Below are 20,453 nucleotides of genomic sequence, written 5' to 3'. Positions count from 1 at the left end.
TATTTTCTCCTATTCTGTAGCTTGTGTTTTTGTTTTATGGTTTCCTTTCTTTGTGCAAGAACTTTTGTTTGATTAGGTCCCATCTGTTTAGTTTTGTTTTTATTTTTATTACTCTAGGAGGTGGATCCAAAAAGATATTGTTGCAAGTTTATGTCAAAAAGTGTTCTGCCTATTTTCCTCTAAGGGGTTTATACTATCTGGTCTTACATTTAAGTCTTTTATCCATTTTGAGTTTATTTTTGTGTATGGTGTTAGAGAATGTTCTAATTTAATTGATTTCCATGTGGCAGTCCAGTTTTCCCAGCACCACTTACTGAAGAGACTGTCTTTTCTTCATGGTACAGTCTTCCTCCTTTGTTGTAGATTAACTGACCACAGATGCATGGGTTCCGGCAAGCTGTATTTTCATTATCATTCAGGTTTAAGTATTTTATAACTTTCATTATGGTTTTTTCTTTGACTCAGGTTACTTAGAAGGTTTTCTTTTTCTGGAACTTGAGTTTCATTTGAAGAGCAATAGCCAACAAAACCATCAAAATAGATTTATATCTGAAGGGTGTGGGGTTCAGTGCTTGGAGGTGGTGTGGTGTGGCAATGGTTAATTCAGAAGAAATGAGAAACGAGACCATGAGTTTGTACCAAACACCAGGCGGCAGAAGAGCCGGTGGCTGATTGTAGACGGGCTGCGTGATTGTTTTCTCATGTCTCTCTTGTTTTCCTGGGAGAGGCACTGAAGGCTGTCTGCTTGCACGGCCACCTCTCATGCCTCTGGGCCAATGTCCCCCCACTAGGGACACTAACACGTGACCAGAGCTGACAGAGGCTAAACTGGGGGTCAGCGTGGCACTGAGGTCACACACAGGCAGTGACCAGGCTGAGCACCGTCAATGTTCCGATGTCTGGGGAACTGGAGGCACAAGGAGGTGAGAACCGGCCGAGGCCCCACATCTCCAAGGCATGAGGGTGAGTCGGTGACCCCGGCTCAAGAGAGTATGCTCTTTGCACCCGCTTCCTCTCTGGAAATCAAAGACATCAGATTAGAGTGTTTCTTCTCTTCTAACAAACTGGTGAGATTAAAACTCACCTGCTGTCTATAAGCTGCTGGAGCACTTTTGGGCCACAACCCAGAGGAAAGTATCTGCCAGCAAGATCTCCATCCGTCAGTCCATTTCTGGCAACCCATCATTGGCCCTAAATGTGGAAAAGATATTTACTGCATTGTTTATAGTGACCTAAGCTAGAAAGAGCCTACACGTTAGGAAATGGTTAAGTCGGCTTTTTATTTAACAGATCATTCAGTCACTCAGGCAGTTCAGTTGCTCAGTCGTGTCCGACTCTGCGACCCCATGAATCACAGCACGCCAGGCCTCCCCATCCATCACAAACTCCCGGAGTTTACTCAAGCTCATGCCCATCAAGTCGGTGATGCCATCTAGCCTTCTCATCCTCTGTCGTCCCCTTCTCCTCCTGCCCCCAATCCCTCCCAGCATCAGGGTCTTTTCCAACGAGTCAACTCTTCACATGAGGTGGCCAAAGTACTGGAGTTTCAGCTTCAGCATCAGTCCTTCCAATGAACACCCAGGACTGATCTCCTTTAGGACGGATCATTAGGTAGCCACAAAAAAATGCTTCCTATTGGTAATAACATGGGAGACACACTAGCACAGAGAGTGATAATTTTTCTACAGTACATGTGATACATTTCCATCTATGGTATTAATGTGTGTTATACAACAATATTTTATATGTAACAATATACTCATCATGGGATATTATAAACCATAATTAATAAAAAACAAGCCAAACCCCCAGGACATATCACATATCCTTCATCTAGAATCAGCCAAATCTGGCCCACCACCTGCTTCGGTAAAATAAAGGACATTCATGACAAGGACATTGTCTGAGATGGCTGCAGGCCATCAAACCAGGGAGCTTGGATGTTGATGTCCCCCCTCCCCCACTGGTGGACAGTCTAGACCCAAGGTTTGCCAAATGTCCCAGTAGCATCCCTTACAGCAACCTTTCCCACCAGTATCCCAGGTGTGTTTTCCCTAAGCCAGGCCCCCGGCGCCTGTTTGAACAATTCTGCCTCATCACATCTCCAGTTCTGGGCCTGTGCCAGCAGGATCACAGTGCCAGGTTATGCCCGGCCACACCTGGGGCCGGGCTGCTGGTACAGGAGAAGGGCCCACTGAGCTGTGAATGGAGGTGCCTGGTGCAGGCAGAGCTGTTGTAGTGCTGTAGCTTTTAGAAAGAACAGCACTCTTAACCTGGAGAGACGTTTGCACTGGGAGCACTCTCTCCTGTCTTCTGATGGAGGAGGCCCTAAGACCAGGGTCATTATTAGTTTTCTGGGTCCAAACAGCTGAAAATGTAGGTGTCAACATTTTACTGATAAAAAGCTGTATTACTTCCTGGATGACAGGCCCCTCATCCCTCTGGCCCCTCATCCCTCTTATACTGTGCTAAAATTCTGGGGCAAGCCACATCCCCACCCAGGAGAGCATGAAGGCCCAGCCAGACCACTCCTGGGGGGAAGACAAGGGCAGGCACGCACATGGATGTGCAGGATGTGGGACAGAACCTGGGAGCCAGGCTTGGAGAAGTGGAACTCACCTGAACGGAGAGCTGGCCTTCTGTCTTGTGTCTGAAAAGCTGCAATGCAGGCAAAAGCTGGATCCAGGCTGCCATCAAGATCCTGGAGCCGACGTGGCCAGGGCAGGAAGTGCCCATGGTGGCAGCATTTAGTGTCCTGAGTGGTCCACCTGGTAAGCCAAGCTGCTCAGCTGGGATGGTGGTTGAGCCGGGAGGACACACAGGGAGTCCAGTTCCTGGGGATGGGAGCCAAGTTCAAGGAATGGTGCTCCAGCAGAGGAGGGAAGGCACAGGACGAAGCAGCTCACTGCCGGCACAGCCAGCCGAGGTAGGGGGGACAGTGGGGTCCCCGGTGCTCACTGCGGAAGCACTGCTGTCTAGCCCAGGGACACAGCCCTCCTGCCAGGCTGCACGGAGATGGACTCGGGACACAGTGGGCAAAGGGTCTGCAGACCAGTCTTCAAAGGAGCCGGTGGGAGGGCTGAGGCCAGCACGGGTGCCACCGGCGAGGCAGCAGTGGGAGGTGCTGGGCTGTGCTCGGGTCCCAAGCCTGCCCTGTGGACAGCAGTTTGCATGCTTATTATTGTGTCTCAATCTGGAGATTCTCTGTATGGTTTGGGCGTTTGCTGACCTGGTTCAGGTGGGTCTCCTGGTGAGGGCAGGACCCCCTCCAGCCCACTCAGACTCCAGGGGAGAGGACCCCCAGGCAGGCCTACCAGGACATTCGTGTGGGCACAAAGCCCCCAGTCTGGCGGGTGGCTTCCCACGCTCAGCGCTTCTTCCGTGGGTGATGTTTCCGATGGCGAATGAGACATGAGCTGTAGGTAAAGGTCTTCCCACACTCCTTACATCCATGTGGCTTCTCTCCAGTGTGGGTTTTCTGCTTTCAGGAGATTGGAACTGCAGTTAAAGGCTTTGCCGCACTCACTACATTTACAGGGCTTTTCTCCGGTGTGACTCCTTCGGGGCTTGGTCATGTCAGAGCTGTGCCTGAAAGTCTTCCTGCACTGGGCACATTGGAAGGGCTTCTCTCCAGTGTGGACTCTGGTGACGAACGTGATCCGTCTTGTGCTTAAAGATGCGCCCACATTCGCTGCGTTCATAGGGCTTCTTCCTCTGGAAGCGAGTGAACATGGGACTCCCTCAAAGTCATCTTTAAATGAAGCATCAAAGGCCTCACACATGTGCTCCTCATTCTCAGGACTGAGGTGGGCTTCCTTCCTGTGCTTTTGGGCCAAAGCGGGGCTCTGGTTTGGCTGTTCTTTCCCAGATGCCTTCTCTTCCTTGGCAGTGTCCTTCTGCACATGCACTTCTGCCTCTGGGGTCTGGGTCTTATTTTTTTTGCCTGTGGGCTTTTCCATCCTTGTTTTCAGGGTAGAGGAAGGCCCCCTGGAAGCTGGCAAGGGTCAAGAATGGTCAAGGGCAAAATCCTCCCGCCTACAAATTCCCTTGTAAATTTACTTCTTCAGAAAGGACTTTATTTTTCCAAGCTTGGAACTGAAGTTCTGGAACAGAAGAGTGCCAGCAACCCTTCTGGGGCTGGAGAGAAACAAGACCATGAACTGTTAGATTAAGTGAATGTGTGGGAGGAACTGAGTTACAAAGTGACAGATGGGCAGGGAAAGGGGTGGCAGAGGCATGCAGACACGGCCCCCTTCCTTTCTTGCTGGTGTATGCCACCCAGACATCTCATGTTTCAGGCTGGACATGACCAAAGAACTGATTTCCCAGAACACCCCCACTCCAATCTCACTCTTCCGTTTTCCTCATCTGGGTCAATGTCATCATTTACTCAGTTGCTCACCAAGGAATTCTTTTTTTTTTAAATTTATTTCTTTGGCTCTGCCAGGTCTTAGTTGTGGCATGCAGGATCTAGTTCCCTAAGCAGGGATTGAACCCGGGCCCCCTGCATTGGGAGGGTGGCATCGTAGCCACTGGACCACCAGGGAAGTCCCTAACCAAAGAATTCTTATTCCTCTACCAGGGGTGGCATCTCCACACCTGCATCCAGCAGGATTCATGTGCACCATGGACCAATGACTGCTGTGTGGCCCCCAATTGTGGAGTTTCCCTGCCCTTTATTTGCTCCTTCTCCACTTCTTATATTTGGGACCAGAATATGTGCTTCTAGAGCTACAGGCCGTGAGAGCCATGTGCGACCCTCACAGAAGGTACTGCCCATCAGTTCAGTTCAGTTCAATCACTCAGTCGTGTCCGACTCTTTGCGACCCCATGAACCGCAGCATGCCAGGCCTCCCTGTCCATCACCAACTCCCGGAGTCTACCCAAACTTATGTCCATTGAGTTGATGATGCCATCCAACCATCTCATCCTCTGTCGTCCCCTTCTCCTCCTGCCCTCAATCTTTCCCAGCATCAGGGTCTTTTCAAATGAGTCAGCTCTTTGCATCAGGTGGCCAAAGTATTGGAGTTTCAGCTTTAACATCAGTCCTTCCAATGAACACCCAGGACTGATCTCTTTAGGATGGACTGGTTGAATCTCCTTGCAGTCCAAGGCAAGGGACTCTCAAGAGTCTTCTCCAACACCACAGTTCAAAAGCATCAATTCTTCAGCGCTCAGCTTTCTTTATAGTCCAACTCTCACATCCATACATGACCCCTGGAAAAACCATAGCCTTGACTAGACGGACGTTTGTCGGCAAAGTAATGTCTCTGCTTTTTAACATGCTGTCTAGGTTGGTCATAACTTTCCTTCCAAGGAGTAAGCGTCTTTTAATTTCATGGCTGCAATCACCATCTGCTGTGATTTTGGAGCCCCCAAAAATAAAGTCAGCCACTGTTTCCCCATCTATTTGCCATGAAGTGATGGGACAGATGCCATGATCTTACTTTTCTGAATGTTGAGCTTTAAGCCAACTTTTTCACTCTCCTCTTTCACTTTCATCAAGAGGCTTAATTCTTCTTCACTTTCTGCCATAAGGGTGGTGTCATCTGCATATCTGAGGTTATTGATATCTCTCCCAGCAGTCTTGATTCCAGCTGTGCTTCCTCTAACCGCCCATCACCCGGATGAAACTCGCTCCCACCCTCACCCTGGCCCTCCTGAGTCCATCCTCCACCCAGCAGCTAGTGAACCTCATCACATCCCTGCCAAATCCCCCACGGTTCCCCTCACACTGCTGCCCTGCCCCTTCCCAAGGACCCTTAGGTTCACCACACATTCCAAGTCCTTCCTGCCTCAGCACCTGGCTGCCCACAAACAGGTCCTAAGAACTGATGCTGGCCCCTCACTCACTCAGAGCCCTGCTCTGAGGGTTCTTCTCAGAGAAGCCTCCCTAACCCCATGCCCTGTTTCCTTACCAGGCTCTCATTCTCCTTGTGGCCTTAACCGGAGCTGACTGTCCACTGAGGGCCAAAGCTCCAGGGAGCCATCAACTAGGCCCTTAAGTGCATTGTCTAAAAAATTTGACAGCCTCTGTTCCTAATCCCATCTAAAAGCATTCTAATATCACCACAAATTCAAACAGGAATCAGTCAGTTCCAGTGACAGGTCAGGCCCAGTTACCTGTAGAAGCATTACCAGCATGGCTCATGTTTCATTGATTAAGAAGTTTCACCTATTCCTTTTCTGTATTATTTCTGAGCTTCCTTAACCTGCCTCTTCCCTCAGTGCTAACAAATGGACTTCTAGGATAAAGCTTGACAAACTTCAGGCTCTTTAACCGCAGGCAAAAGAAATCTTCACAAGATAGGAGAAAGCACTTTCCCGAGAAAGCAGATCCTGTTCTGAGTCCTCAAGTCATCCTTGAGAGACCCCCCATGGCCTGTGTGGTCACCTGATCTCCCGGGAGGTCCATATTCTGCCAGGCTGTCTCACCCAAAAATGTGGTGCTCTAGATGGTAACATTCCAAGTGAAGTATGTTTTGAGGGATAAATCCTTTGCACTTCCTTTAAGTCAAAGCGGATACTAAGTCTTCATCCACTCTCCCATGCACAGAGGCAACACATAAAATGACTTGGACAGTTTTCCCATCTTGACAAGAATTTGAGAGTCTGGTTTCTTCTAAATGAAAATGTGTACATACACTTGACTCAGATTCAGGCCAGTGTCACTCTCTGAAGGCTCTCTTGGAGGTAGCTTCTGGGAAAAGGCTGTTCTTAGCATTAGGTGGGAGCCAGAACTGAGGATGGCAGAAGGTTATCTAGGCTGAGGGAAGCATACAAATATGGGGGCATCTCTGCTGGGGAGGCAGGTGGAACTAGGGCGGAGGATCAGAGCCCCAGTCAGCCAGGCTGCAGTTTGAGCTGAGGTCTAGTTTTAGTAGGAAACAGGTGAAAACCAAGACCAACAGGAAAGTGCCATCAACCCTCTAGCCCACGGCTCTCCAGGGCAAATGTAAACTCATCTTGGCTCTATGCTGACCCACTCGATGGAGAGGAGTGGTCCTTGGACCCACTGCGCCTGACATCTGCTGGCTGGGCTCCAAGGACTGTTCTCTCACAAGGACTCTTGTCACTCTACCTGTGGCTTGTCACTGATGTGCAGTCTCCTGATGACCTGAGGGCAAGGATCCTGTTTTTTTCATCCCGGAATCCCTAGTTACTTGGCTGGAGACTGTACATACTGCTGCTCCCAAAATATTCTAGATAATCATCATGTCTGCCTAACTCAAGCAAGTGCTTAATGGCAGAGACTGGACATATTCACTTCTCTAAGCCCTGTGCACACCAAGCAATAATTGTTAGAAGTGGAACCGATCTGAGGTCATTGTTTTGGTCTTCTCATTTCACAGATCTGTAGGCCTGGTAACTGCTACAGCCACGCAGGAAACGCAATCTACCTTGCCAGAGCAGACCACAGCCCTGACCTAAAGGTACGTGCTCGGTCACTCCAGTGTAGCTCCTTCACTGTCTGGGCCAGGCCGCCTGGAACATGAAACTTTGGGTATCTAGCTGCAGCAGGACTCCCTGGTAACCTCACTCGCCCTCAGAAGCCAGGGTCTCAGTGAGAGATGGGATTACTAGGGGGTTTGAGATCCAAGGGCAAACATGCACCCAAGCTGTCTGTAGGCCCTGGGCCTGTCAGAGCGCCCGCGGCAGTGTCGAAGCCGAGAAGAGTGGCCCTGACAGCCTCGCCAGCCGCGGGTGCAGGGCCGAGGTCTCTTTCACCTCGATTCGCACGGAGCAGGTCCTCGCGCACCTCGCCCTCGTCCCCGCGGAACCAGGGAGCCGAGAGAGCGGTGGCTGATGCCCTGGGTGGGGAGTCCATAGGACGCCAGAGGGACCCAGCGAGTTCCCGTATGGAGATCGGGGCGGGTGCGCTCCTCGCAGGGTCCCTGGGCCGGAATGGACGCGTCCTTATCAAGGCCAGCCGCACCCCAGCTGCCCGGCGAAGAGCACGGAGGAATCTTCTCTTTCGAACAGCTGCGCCTCTGCGCCGGCCAGAAAGGCCCGCCGCTGGCCCCGCCCTTTCTGGCGCCGTTCTAGTAAGCGAGGTCGCGGGCCTCTCGGTGGTGCGCCTTAAAGGGCTCCGCCCCCGCAGTTGGTTTCACCTCGTTTCAGTTGATCCCCCCTCGCCCACCCTCGGTACCCGCAGGAAGAGCCTGCTCCGAGGCTGGCCGTTTCCGGTGCCGTTCTAGGCGGCGAGGCCCCAGCCTCTCGGTGGTGCGCCACGGGTGACCCCGCCCCCGAGCGAGCTCCTCCTACTCACTCGGGTCGCAACACACGCCCCCTTACGCCGGCCGCCCACCCAGTCTCGCCCCACTGACCTCTGCACTCCCTCCCTTCCTCTCCTGCCCCCATCACTCACCCCAGCCCTCCTCGCTCCCCTCTGCACCCCTCCCTCACTCGTGCCCCCCACCCCCGCCACCTGTTTGAGTTCAACAGAAGCAGCAGGCCTGCTGTGGCCTGCGTTCAGCCGCACTGGCCACTCCCTCTGCCTGGAACACTTGTCCCCAGCTGTCTTCTTGGCTCACTCCCACTTACCGCCTATGGAGAGCTCACTTCCTAGAGGGGACCCCTACCTCTGACTGCCCTGGGTGTGTGAGTTTTCTGGTTATCACAAGCTTAGCAGCTCAAAACAATACCTGTTTGTGATATCAGGGTTCCTTTGTTGTACCACGGGTTCCTCTATCACGGTTATATCACTTTTCCTATCCACCGGTTGTTATATCACGGTGGGACAGGAGTCCAGGCGCGGCTTAGCTGGTCCTCTGCGCAGTCTCCGAAGGCCGCAGTCAAAGTTCTCGGCATGCGGCGAGGATCTGCTTCCACACTCCTGTGGATGTTGGCAGGCTTCCTTTCTTGGTGGCTGTGACTGAGGGCCAGCTTCTTCTGTGCTGTCGGACGGCTGACCTTAGGTCTTTCAGATCACCCACAGTTCCCTGCCACGTGGCCCGCTCTGTGCTCCTTCAGGGCCAGTGGAAAGCCTGCTGGGGTGAAAGCCCAGTCTGCTGGGGTGAAGTCTCCTTACTAGGAGACTAGTAAGGAGGAGACCTAACCTCCCATCACCTCTGCCGTAGTCCACTGGTTAGGAACATGTCTTGGACGACACCGGCACTGTTGGTGATCATATTTTGTAATACCACAGCATTCTGCCTCTTCCTCCACCTCCGGGTACCACCCTTCCCTATGTTTTTTTTTTTTTTTTTTCCCATAGCACTTTCCACTTTCCAACAGGCTATGTAATTTCCTTATTATTGTGTTTATTATGTTCATCTTCCCTTCCCACACCAGAAAAACAAGTCGTCTGGGGGTGGGCTGTTTTGCTTTCTCTATTTCCTGATGTGTCCTTCCAGTAGCCTGGCAGGTGGTGGGGCTCTCATTATGGCAATCCAGTGAATGGGCACTTGGCCCTGATGCCCCTAGATGCTGCCTTCTCTCACGTGTCTCTGGCTCTGGCTCCTGTTGTGTATCTGTCCCTTAGACTTTATCCTTGCAGGAGCTTCAAGTACTGCAGTCTCAACATACTCAAGACCAAATTCCACTCTGTTCCCTCTTTGTTGCTACTATACTATATTTGATAATATAGTGGTAGCCAGGTCTTTTACCAGCAAAAGCAAATTTATTTGGGAATAGCCCAAGGAATTGCAATTCAGGAAATTGGAGCTGTCGTGGCTCGGGGGTAAATCCAGAGAGTGCTGCAGGCGTGCACTGGACTGGAGGAGTCGGGCGACGTTATTATGGTTCTTCCTAGACACTGATTACTGAACTGTGGGTGTTTCATTTCCTTTACTACGTGTCACACAAATATACTTAGGAAAGCTAACATCTGCTCCCTCAGGCTTACAGCTGATGGCGAGAGGTGGGTGGTAACTATATCCATTTTCCAATTCTATAACTTTCCCGATGTTCGTGCACTTACAGACTTACTAGGAGGTAAATCCTTGGGCATTACCTGAGCCTGTATGGGGAGAGGGCCGGGCAAGGGAAGCTGGGCATTCCCGCATGGTATGCATGCACCCTGGGCGGAGGAGGGCTCTGTCTGCAGCTGGTGGATCACAGCCTGGCCCTGGGGGTGTCCCAGCAGCCACGGCTTTCAAGGGTTTCTCGCCGGGGATGTCCTGAGGTTGGGACTTCACAGGACTGCTCCTCTCTAGGACGCCCACTCTGTGGGGCTGAGATCCCACCTGCCTCCACCTCCACCAAGTATCCCGCCTTTCTTTCTGAGAGGATTATGAAGCTGAGTAAGGGGGCACCCCGAGGGGCGGCTTTTGCCACGTTACTCCAGTATAACCCCTGCCCCAGTTCTCCACCTGTGGGAACCCAGAGCCGCTGATCCCACAGGTTAGGGCAGCTTTGCTCTGCTCTGACTGCCATCCTTGACACTGAAATGCCTTTATGCATCCCCATGTCCCCCCCAGCCCCCTGTTCTCAGGCTTGATGCCTTCCAGTGCCATGGCTCTGACTCCCCTCTGTTCCGGAGAGTTCCTGGTGGGACTGGGTTCCACAGAGTCAGCGGCCTCGCTCAACTCCTGCTGCTGACCAGTGCCTGAGTCCATCGGCTTCTGCAAACCTTGGCGGTCCCCGGAGGGCGCCGCTTGGTCTGTCCAAGGCCGACGGCCAGGAATCTCTGTCCTCAGGAATGTCCTGCTTTGGGGTCACTGCTTTATCCTCACCCAGTTCTCATGGTTGAGAACAAGGACAGGAAATGTGACCATGGCCACCTGCTTCCTGTGGTGAGGAAGTCCGGAGAAAAACACCAAGTGAATGGAACCGGTGTGGGGTGGGGTGACCAGGGGGGATCTGCCTGCTGGGACAGGGCCCCCGAGCCCCTTGTCCAACTGGTAACTCGGGTAAGCCCAGCAAAGAAGGAAATACAGCATTCTCCTTGAGTTTGCTGCCAACTCCAGGGCTGGGTGGGGACACAGGACCTGAGGGGATCCCAGGGGGTGGTTTCTAGTGGGGTTGGTGCTGCAGCTGGAGAGGCGGTGGAGAAGGCCCAGGGGATGGGGTTTGCCGGCCGGCAGAGGCCTGTTTGCATTTATGAAGAATATCTGTGGGAAGGACCTGGCGCTCCAACCTTGGCTGCTGTTGCTATGGGGCTTGTGGGGGACATAGGCAACCTTAGGAGCACATGGGCAGAGTACTGAGGGAGCCAGCAGGAGCAGGCGACCCTGCCTGGCCACCAGCCGTGCACGTGAAGGCCACAGATGGGGCCTGGTGCTCAGGAGTCGAGTCTTGGCTTTTTGAACCAAGCTCCAGCCATCCCACCTCCTGTCTGCCTGCAGGTCCCCCTGGGCCAAGCCTTCTCTGCCCCTCCTCCCCATCTCCACCACCCTGGCAAACACTTCCTTTAAATTCAATTCAGGATATTGACTGTGCTCTGTGCCCCCAACAGAGCCCTGTCTTAGCCCCTTATGATGGACTGAACTGCGCCCCCAGATTCATGAGCTGAAGTCTTAACATCAGGACCTCAGGATGGGCCTGTGTTTGGAGACGGGGGTTTTTAAAGGTGATTTAGGTACTCAGCATTCAGAAAACTAAGATCATGGCAACTGGTCCCATCACTTCCTGGCAAATAGATAGGGAAACAATGGAAACAGTGACAGACTTTATTTTTTTTGGGCTCCAAAATCACTGCAGATGGTGACTGCAGCCATGAAATTAAAAGACGCTTACTCCTTGAAAGAAAAGTTATGGCCAACCTAGACAGCATATTAAAAAAGCAGAGACATTACTTTGTCAACAAAGTTCTGTCTAGTTAAAGCTATGGTTTTTCCAGTAGTCACTTGAGAGTTGGACTATAAAGAAAGCTGAGCACCAAAGAATTGATGCTTTTGAACTGTGGTGTTGGAGAAGACTCTTGAGAGTCCCTTGGACTGCAAGGAGATCCAACCAGTCCATCCTAAAGGAGATCAGTCCTGAATATTCGTTGGAAGGACTGATGCTAAAGCTGAAACTCCAATAATTTGGCCACCTGATGTGAAGAACTGCCTCATTTGAAAAGACCCTGGTGCTGGGAAAGATTGAAAGCAGGAGAAGAAGGGGACAACAGAGGATGAGATGGTTGGATGGCATCACCGACTCAATGGACATGTGTTTGAGTAAACTCTGGGAGTTGGTGATGAACAGGGAGGCCTGGTGTGCTGTGGTCCATGGGGTTGCAAAGAGTTGGACACGACTGAGCGACTGAACTGAACTAAGGTACATGGGGTCATGAGAGTGGCCCTAACCCAAGCTGACGGGTGTTGTTATTAGCAGAGCAGGTCAGGACACAGACACACACAGAGGAATCAGTTCACACAGTCTTGGAGGCCAAGAAGCCCCCAGTCCACTCCTTGGAAGCAGGAGAGTGGGGCTGTGGTGGCGTCATTCCCTCTGAGCCCTAAAGGCCCGAGAAGCAGGAGTTCTAACGTTGGCAGGCAGGAGAGGATGGGCATCCCAGCTCCAGAAGAGGGAATTGGTCCTTCCTGCCTTTTGTTCCGTCTGGGCCTCAGATGGCCTGGGTGATGCCCACTCACCTGGGGCAGTGATCTTCTTTCTCAGGCCCACCGTTCGCATGCCAAGTGCTTCTGGAAACACCCTCACAGAAACATCAGGAATAATGTTTTGCCAGCTTCACGGGCATCCCTTAGTCCAGGCACGCTGACACACAAAATGGATTATCATGGCCTCCAAGGGGAACACAGCCCTGCCATTCCTTCTGACCTCCAGACCACAAGATAACTTGTGTGTGTGGTTTGTGGTCATTTGCTTCGGCAGCCATGGGGAGCAGGGCCCCTGATCTGGATGGACGTGTTCCCCGCCAGCCTTCTGGAAAGGCACAGAGGTGCTGCTGGGCTGGATGGGAGGGAGGGTCTGACCACACAGCTTCCAGGGGCCTCTGGCTTCTCCTTCCGGGGACTGGCCTTGAACGCCGAGCCCTGTGACAAGGCCCTGGCTGTGACTGTCCACTGGTACCTCAGACTGGACTCGGCCTGGGGATCTAGCCACCATCCAGCTGCTTGCAACCTCTGGCTCAGGTGCCCTGGCTCTGCCGTCCACCGGCCTGTGGCCTCCCGGGAAGGCAGCCGCTGTTGACCAGAAGCCCCGGGCTGGGTCCCAGACCTGCCACCACCAACTGCGTGACCCTGGGCAGACGTGTTGCCTCCGCCGGGTGGACTGTTGTGTGCCAGGACAGTGGGGTTTCCTTACTAAGAGGTTTCCCTTAGTGAGGAAAGGGGAAAACAGACGGTGGGAGGCTACTCTGCCTGCAGGGATGCTGGGCAGGCAAGATGGAGGTCTGGGCTTCCCTGCACAGGGGATGTTGAGCTGGTGGGCACCAGGGTCCTCTGTGCCTTGTTCCATACCGCTCTGATGGGGAAACTGAAGCCCAGCCCTCTCCTTCCCGCTCCGGGGCTTGGCTCTGTCCCAGCACCAGTCACGGAGGCCGAGCGCCCAGCAGCCAGTGACACCCGTCCAGTGGAGCAGAGACTGGGGAAGCCGTGGGGCTCCTGCCCTGCCCCTCCACTTCTCCCTGACTGCCCCTCCTCTGCCCCGTTCCCCCGCAAGCTGAGTGGTTGGTTGCGAAGTCCCATATGAGCCATACACCACCTGCCTCCCTCTCTTTTCTGTTTGTCTTCCAGCCCCTCATTAATTCCATTCACCCCCAAGCAGCCCTGGGTGGGGCCCTTTCCTCCTGTAGGCCAAGGAAACCTTCCTCCCCAAGTCTCCTCCCTAAAAGGGCCGCCCATCACATGGATGGATGAAGGTTTTTTCCGGCAAGAAGTTGGGGAGCAAACTGGGGTGGGCTCCCCACTGGCATGCAGTGGGTGTTTTCTCTGCTGGGGGTGGGGAGCCGTGTGGACCCACCCTGTGAGCCACTGAGGCCTGGACTTAAGGCCCATGTGCTGGCCATCCGCCAGGGAGAGGCAGGGAGAGAAGGCCAGGATGCTGGAAGGGGAAACCGAGGAAGGGCAGCTGTGGCCGAGAGGAACCAGTGTGGTGGGGTCATCACAGGTGCTTCCAGTTTATTCTCCATGGTCCGGGGGAGGGGACAGGAGACAGCGGACGGAATGCTGGCCAGCCAGGGTGCAAGCCAGGCTGGGCAGGAGGAGGGACCACCCCACTCAGAGCGCCATTGCCTGAAGGCCGGCCAGAAGGCTGAGCAGGAGGGTGGCGGCCACAGTTGCAAGGCTCCCCCGGGGGCCGCCTGCCCCTCTCCCCTGGGGGTCCTGCCAGGGTGGGGTGTTGCACAGGCTGGACTGGCAGCAGGATATGGTCGTCAGGGATCCTTCCACAGTCCTGCTGGTGGGATGGCACGTGTCTGCACACCACCCCGAGTAGGTGGTCTGGGGACCTGACTCTGTCGGGGGAGAGAGCAGGTCACACGGGACAGGACAGGGCAGGGATGGGCCCCTCACAGGCGTGGGTGACGCCGTCCCGCCACCCCCGGTGGCCTCTCACCAGCGTTCCAGGAGGAGACAATGGCTTTGCACGTCCTCGGGAGCACGCAGCTCTGCACCTGCCGGCAGCTCTCCCCCTTGTGCAGGGACTGGCACGCGTAGCACTGTGGCCCTGGGGGGCCGGGTGGGCTCAGCTGCGCGAGGGGCATAGCCCTGGAGCGCCCCCAGCTCACCCAGGCCTGCCGCTTCCCAGCCTCTTCCCCTCCGAGGTCCCTTCCCAGTTTCTGTCCACCTCTCCCACTCTCCGCTGACCCCTCAAACCCCGCCCTGCTGGAGCCCCCTGCGCCCCCACCTCAGGACTGGCCCCCTTGCTCTCCCGCCCCGCCGCCCTGCCTCCCCGGGACAGTTGTGTATTTCTGAACTGGACTCCACACCCAGGGCCTTTGAGTCGCTGGTCTCTCCATCCTGGGGCTCTGCTGTGCCCCGGTCTGCTTGGTGAACTCCTATTTAACCTCTCTGCCCCAGCACCATTGCCCTTCCCAGGACCGGCTCCTTCTCTAGCCCCCTCCTCTGGATGGCAGTTGGGGGTCACTGCCAGGGTGAGAACTGAGGGTGTGCTGAGTGTCAGGGGCCCCTCCTCCCCCTTCCCCTGCCCTGAGGGCAGGGACGCTGGCAGCGGAGGCCTCTTCCTGTGGGTTCCTCACTGTCAGCCTCGAGGCACGCAGGCGAGAGCTGAGAAAGAGGGTGGCGTGCCCCCACGCTGGGGAGGGGTGGGCAGGTACCTGAGCCCCTGCTGCCTGCAGGCGCGCCTGCCTCCTCTTCCTCCTCGTCCTCCTCATCGTCGTAGCCTTCGCGCCCGGCGTCCGGGTCGTCATCCTCGTCCTCCTGCGCCCGCCCTCTCCCTGGCCGCGCAGGGACGCCTGTAAACCTCCACTACCCGGGCACAGAGGACACAGGCTCGGGGCCCAGTGCCGTGCCCCCTCCCCTCGGTCCAGCACCCCCTACCCAGTCCCTCTGACCTCCCTGCCGCCTCCTGAGCTGGTGAGGTCACTGCCTGGGTCTCCGAGCCCCGGCCCCGCCTCCTGACTGGCGTGCAGCCTGGCGGCATCCTTGCCAGCAACACTAGGGGTTGGGCGCTGGCCCTTCACAGCCCCACACTCCGGCCCCTGGATGGCGGGCACCCCCAAGCCTGAGAGGCTGAGACTGGGTGGGGTTGGGTGGGGAGGATCGCTGGCACCCCGGGGTCTGGCTGGGGCCGGGGCTGCAGGTTTGGGGACCCGTGTGGACCCAGGACAGCCCACCTGCCTCCCTCTGGTCTCGGCCTGCAGGTGCCCCCTGTCCTCCTCCCCAAGCCACGTCTTGCCCCCGGGTGGGGTGACCCTGAGGGTCTGTAGCCTGGACCGGGCCGTCCCTCTCGCTGCAGGGCCGCCCCTCACCCCATGTACCTTGCTGCCCGCACCACAGCAGGGCCAGCAGGACGGCCGCCAGCGCCTTCATCCTGCGGGGCTACCACCTCTGCCGCGTCTGCTCACCAGGGCCTCGCCGGGCCTCTGGATCTGTAGGAAGTGGGACAAAGGGCCTTGCCGGGGGCTTCCCAGGGCCCTGGGCCCCCCAGCTCCAGCCTCAAACAATGGACCTCACACTGGCCCCCAGGCCAGGCACTGGGCCAGGGATGGTCATTTCCCACCCTGACTCCAGAGGCGGGGGAGGGGAAGTCACTGCGGCGGCTGGTGAGGTGTCCTGCCCACCCGAGCAGCTCCGCCCCTGCCTTACGGCCTCAGCCCTGCAGTGCGGGCTGGCCAGTCCCCGCCCCGTGTCTCCCCCTGAGACCCAGGTCTGGGCATCAGCCATGGGAGCCTGGCCTTGTGGACCCTCCAGCTGCAGACCACTGAGCGGCACTGTCAACCATGAGTCAGCTGCGTCATCTCCCGGGGCCTTGTTAAGAGCATTTTGGAGTGAAATACAGCTGTGGTGCTCCCGCTAGGCCTCCCTGTCCCACCAGCACTGCGCGGGCCCGCCAGCCGCCGCTGCCCTGCGCCCCACCCAGGGCCTCCGTACTGCTGTCTCCTCTCCCTGGGACTCGGCCCCTGCTGACGTCCCCGAGGCTGTCCTGTCCCGGGGTGGCGTGCCCTCTGTCAGACAGAGAGCTTCAACCAAGGAGGTCAGTGGGAGACTGGACCAGACATCTGAGTCCTTGTGATAGCTAGCAAATATTTGCAAACTACCGCTTCCTGCTTAAGTACAGGAAGATAAAGGATAGATAAAGACTCTCAGAGGAAGAGCCGTCTGTTTCTGTGAAATGAAACCAGCCCCCCCCAAAAAACAGCAAACAAACAAAAAACCAAAAAAAAAAAAAACCAAAACCAAAACCCCCCCCAAAAACAAACAAAAAAAGAAACCAGCCTGTTCTGCACTGGCTTCAGGGTGGTGATAGTGTTTCGCTGAGGAGGCAGGTGTTAGGGTTAGGGAGTGATGGGGGAGGAGGCGGTGCGATCGTGGGTGAGTGACCGGTGATGGCTCTTGGCTCGCCTGTTGTGAGTTCTCTAACAAGTTCATTATTGCACACACCCTTACCCTTGATTTGCTAAGAACAGCCCACCCAGTGGAGCACAAAACCACCTGTAGACTTTATCAACGTTGGTATAATGAGTTGGGTTTGCGAGAGGTTGTACGCCTGTCTAGTCTGGGCATGGGCAGCCGTGGGCAGCCGTGGGCGTTCTCTTGTGTCACCGTGCTGTCTCTCTATCAGGGTAAGCTGCCCACCGCCACACCATAGTTTTTCCCCTTCTGGATGAGGTCGGGGGCTGGGGTGGTTCTCAGATGATTGGGGCTTAGCTTGATCCACCACCTCTTGTGTTTCCACCTCTGTCACCTCCTTGCGGCTCATGTCTGACTACCGCACAGCCCCACCTGCGCGTGTCACATGCCACCAACTCCTCCTTCTCTCTCCGTCCCTCGTGTTGGCCTCCTGCCCTCCAGAGCCAGCCTCCGGGACTGCTGGGAGCCTGCCTTTTCCTGCCAGTGCTGCACTGTGTGAGGGGGCTGCCCACTCACCCTTTCCTCCTCTGTGGGCTGCAGGGTGGGCGCTGAGAAGCCCCTTCCTGGAGGCCAACAAAAGGTGGGCCAGGGCAGGAGGCTAGACTCAGGCCTGGAGTCAGGGCTGGGAGCCCGCCCCCGTTGTTCACCAGGGCTGCTCCCTGAACTTGCCCAGCCTGAGTCTCCCCGTGGGTGAGACATCCTCAGGGGCACTTGGAGCAGAGACTGAGAGCTGGCTCTTAGGTGAGACCATCTGAGCCTGAGCCCAGGCCTCTTTCCCCTGACTCTGTGGACTTCTGCACTCTTGAAGCGGTCATGGCCTTCAAGAGCCAGTGCCTGCTGGCCTGTAGGACAGCGCCCGGCACAGTGCCCCCCAGGGCTGGCTGGGATGGCATTCCTCTGAAGTCTCAGCCACCAAGCATCATCCTCCCGCCCCCGTTCCTCTGAGCCAGTGCACCGTCTTCTCCCTGTGGGCACTGGGCTGCTTGAACAGCCTCCCCTTCCTTCTGCGGGGAGCTGTCTGGCCTCTAGTCTCTGACTGTCAGCTGTCCCTAGCCCGCCCCCATCTGGAGGCCAAAGTTTCTCTCCAGACAGGGTCATCCTCTGTCCTCATGGCCCAGGACCTGCCCTCTGCGTTCCTCAGGCTGGTGTTCGTGGTGGCCTGCATGCTGGCCCTGCACACTGCCTTCCTCCTGCAGGTGCTCTGACCTGGGCTTCTAGGAGCTGCTCCCAGGCAGGGCCCCATGGGGGTTCCCAGAAATGTTAGGGAGCAGGGGGTCTCCACCTGCCACCTGACCCCCCAGACAGGCCCAGCTCCTCCTTGGCCCGGATGCAAATAAAAAATAACATCATTTAACTCACGAGTTAAAATTAAATACCACTTTATTGGTCCTCAACAACTCTAGGGGTGTGTAGTGTTACCATCGCTACTTTACTGACAAGGAATTACTGCCGGGGTTGGACTCTGCCCCCTCCTCACCAGCCCCCCACCCCAGGGTGCCCCTCCCCCCTCCTCTCCCCTAGCCCTGCCCTGCTCCCTCGTCCCGTCCCAGGAGAGGCAACGGGGGCTGGCCCTGCCTACGCAGACACAGCCACACGGCCAGGCCAGGCCAGGGCTGGGGTCCCACAGGAGTGGTCGAGGCCCCTAGTCCTCAGGTCAGAGTGAGTGCATGCCGGCTCCGTCCCCACCCAGCTGTCTTCAAGCATTCTGGCCACAAGATCGACCCCTCCTGGCACTCTCTGACCCCAGGCTTCAGGGACAAGGGCCTCCCTAGAGACCCCTGGGGTGGAGACATGCCTCCCTCAAACTCCCAGGGCCAAGGCTGAGGGCTGGAGGCCCTGTGGGCAGCTGAGGCCCACTTTAGAGCCTCTGCCCGTGGACGTCAGTGCTTTCTCCCTCAGCCTTGCCCACACACACAGCCACTCTTCCCAGGCAGCCTGGGGCCCAGCTTCCAGCCCAGAGACCCATGCCTGACATGGGCCTGGCCTTGCCTGCTCTGCCCTGCTCAGTCGGGCTGGCTCCCGAGAGTGGCCTCGTGGGCGCTGCTGGTCTGGTCCCCTCCCAGCCAGGCCTGGCCTCCCTCGGCACCAGTTGTGGACGGGGCCCACTGGCCATCCACACCCCTCCTGCCTGGGTAGAGGGGGAGCTGGAGGGGGTGGGCATGGGCCCTGCTCTCTTTGGGGAGCTGTGTGGCCCTGTCCTGGGCTATGAGGCCCTACCCCAGGTCTCTGGGGTCACCAACATGAATTGGACCCAGACCAGGGAAAAGATGTTCAGTGTTTCTAACTGAGGGGCTGAGGTCTGGCATCCTGGGGGCGGGAAAGGCATCTGCCCTGCTGGCAGCACACAGCCATGGGGGAGGGGGGCCTTTAGGGCAGATATGGCTGCAGATGCGCTGGCCCTCATGCCCCACTCCCTGCTCTGGGCTCCTTCCCACGCTCTCTGGGAGAAGAGAGACTGCCTTCCTTCTTAGATCAGAGTCCAGATTCTCCTCCCAGGTGGGCAGGGGCCACGAGAGGTCTCTTATGGATTCTCTATCTGCTTCCGATGGCCCCACAGTGACTGGCCAATGAGGCAGCTCCCAGGGTTTCTGATGGGGCCCAAGCCTCTCTCTCTCCTGAAATCCATTATCAAGAAACAGGCGGGCAGGGGTGGGCCGGTCAGAGGGAGTAGGCCCTGGGCGGTCTTAGGGGACCCACTCGCCCGTACCCCAGGACCCTGTGAGAAGACGCACCGGGGTGGAGGAGCCCCTGTTGACTGCAGGTGCCCACCCTCCATTTGTTCATCCTCCCGCCTCCACACGTCCAGACCGCAGGTCAATTTTCTCTAACCCTTGGACACTCTCAGCCCATCCACACTGACTCTGGAGAGTCTCACCTGCCGTTGCCCCCCCGCCCCAGCCCCACCAGGGATCCCTAGTGTGCAGCACCTGCTTCGGGGCTGCCTGTGGTGGAACCCCCACCCACGGTGCTTGTCAGTGCCCCTGCCCCTGCACCTTCAGATTCCCCACCCCACATTTCTATGAGAAGCCAGGCCTCTCAGGGCAAGGGCCACGAGGTTGCCACGTCCAGACTGGCACCCTGCCCACCCTCTGCCCAGTGTCACCCACCCTCTGGAAGCCCCCTCCTCTGCTGTGGCCTCCCCGGCACGCCAGCCTCCCCGCCCCAGGCGTTCTTCTGCTCTCCTGTGCTTCCAGCTCCCCTCTCTTCTGTCTCTTGGTTCTTCCTTTATTTTCCCTCTTTTTTTTTTTTTTGTTAAGTTAATTTATTTATTTTAATTGGAGGCTAATTACTTTACAATATTGTAGTGGTTTCTGCCATACATTGACATGAATCAGCCATGGGTGTACATGTGTTCCCCATCCTGAACCCCTCTCCCACCTCCCTCCCCATCCCATCCCTCAGGGTCATCCCAGTGCACCAGCCCTGAGCACTTGTCTCATGCATCGAACCTGGACTGGTGATCACATATGGTAATATACATGTTTCAATGCTATTCTCTCAGATCATCCCACCTTCGCCTTCTCCCACAGA

General features: G+C 56.1%; 2 protein-coding genes across 3 annotated transcripts; both read right to left on the bottom strand.

Moving 5' to 3' along the window:
- Positions 1-483: 483 nt before the first annotated feature.
- On the bottom strand, positions 484-9,157 carry ZFP41 (ZFP41 zinc finger protein). Its single transcript, XM_043484447.1, is given in 6 exon segments — positions 484-1,191; positions 2,620-3,482; positions 3,484-3,645; positions 3,647-3,731; positions 3,734-4,137; positions 8,646-9,157. Coding segments are annotated over 4 exon segments (588 nt in total). The 5' UTR covers positions 3,960-4,137; positions 8,646-9,157; the 3' UTR covers positions 484-1,191; positions 2,620-3,367.
- Positions 9,158-13,989: 4,832 nt separating this feature from the next.
- On the bottom strand, positions 13,990-16,461 carry GPIHBP1 (glycosylphosphatidylinositol anchored high density lipoprotein binding protein 1). 2 transcript variants are annotated; one of them, XM_043484450.1, is made up of 5 exons: positions 16,443-16,461; positions 15,830-15,940; positions 15,167-15,286; positions 14,446-14,556; positions 13,990-14,344 (listed from the first exon to the last, which is right to left on the bottom strand). In XM_043484450.1, the coding sequence occupies exons 2-5, from the start codon at positions 15,879-15,881 to the stop codon at positions 14,109-14,111; spliced, it is 519 nt and encodes a 172-aa protein (XP_043340385.1). In that variant the 5' UTR covers positions 15,882-15,940; positions 16,443-16,461; the 3' UTR covers positions 13,990-14,108. The 2 variants fall into 2 exon arrangements, with proteins under 2 accessions (XP_043340385.1, XP_043340386.1); XM_043484451.1 differs by lacking the exon at positions 16,443-16,461 and having other exon boundaries at positions 13,990-14,283; positions 14,446-14,578; positions 15,830-16,065.
- Positions 16,462-20,453: the final 3,992 nt, after the last annotated feature.

The sequence above is a fragment of the Cervus canadensis genome, chromosome 12 (assembly GCF_019320065.1).
Source record: "Cervus canadensis isolate Bull #8, Minnesota chromosome 12, ASM1932006v1, whole genome shotgun sequence".
Taxonomy (NCBI): domain Eukaryota; kingdom Metazoa; phylum Chordata; class Mammalia; order Artiodactyla; family Cervidae; genus Cervus; species Cervus canadensis.
Note: the sequence above shows the minus strand (reverse complement) of the source record. Positions and strands in the feature narration are given on the sequence as shown.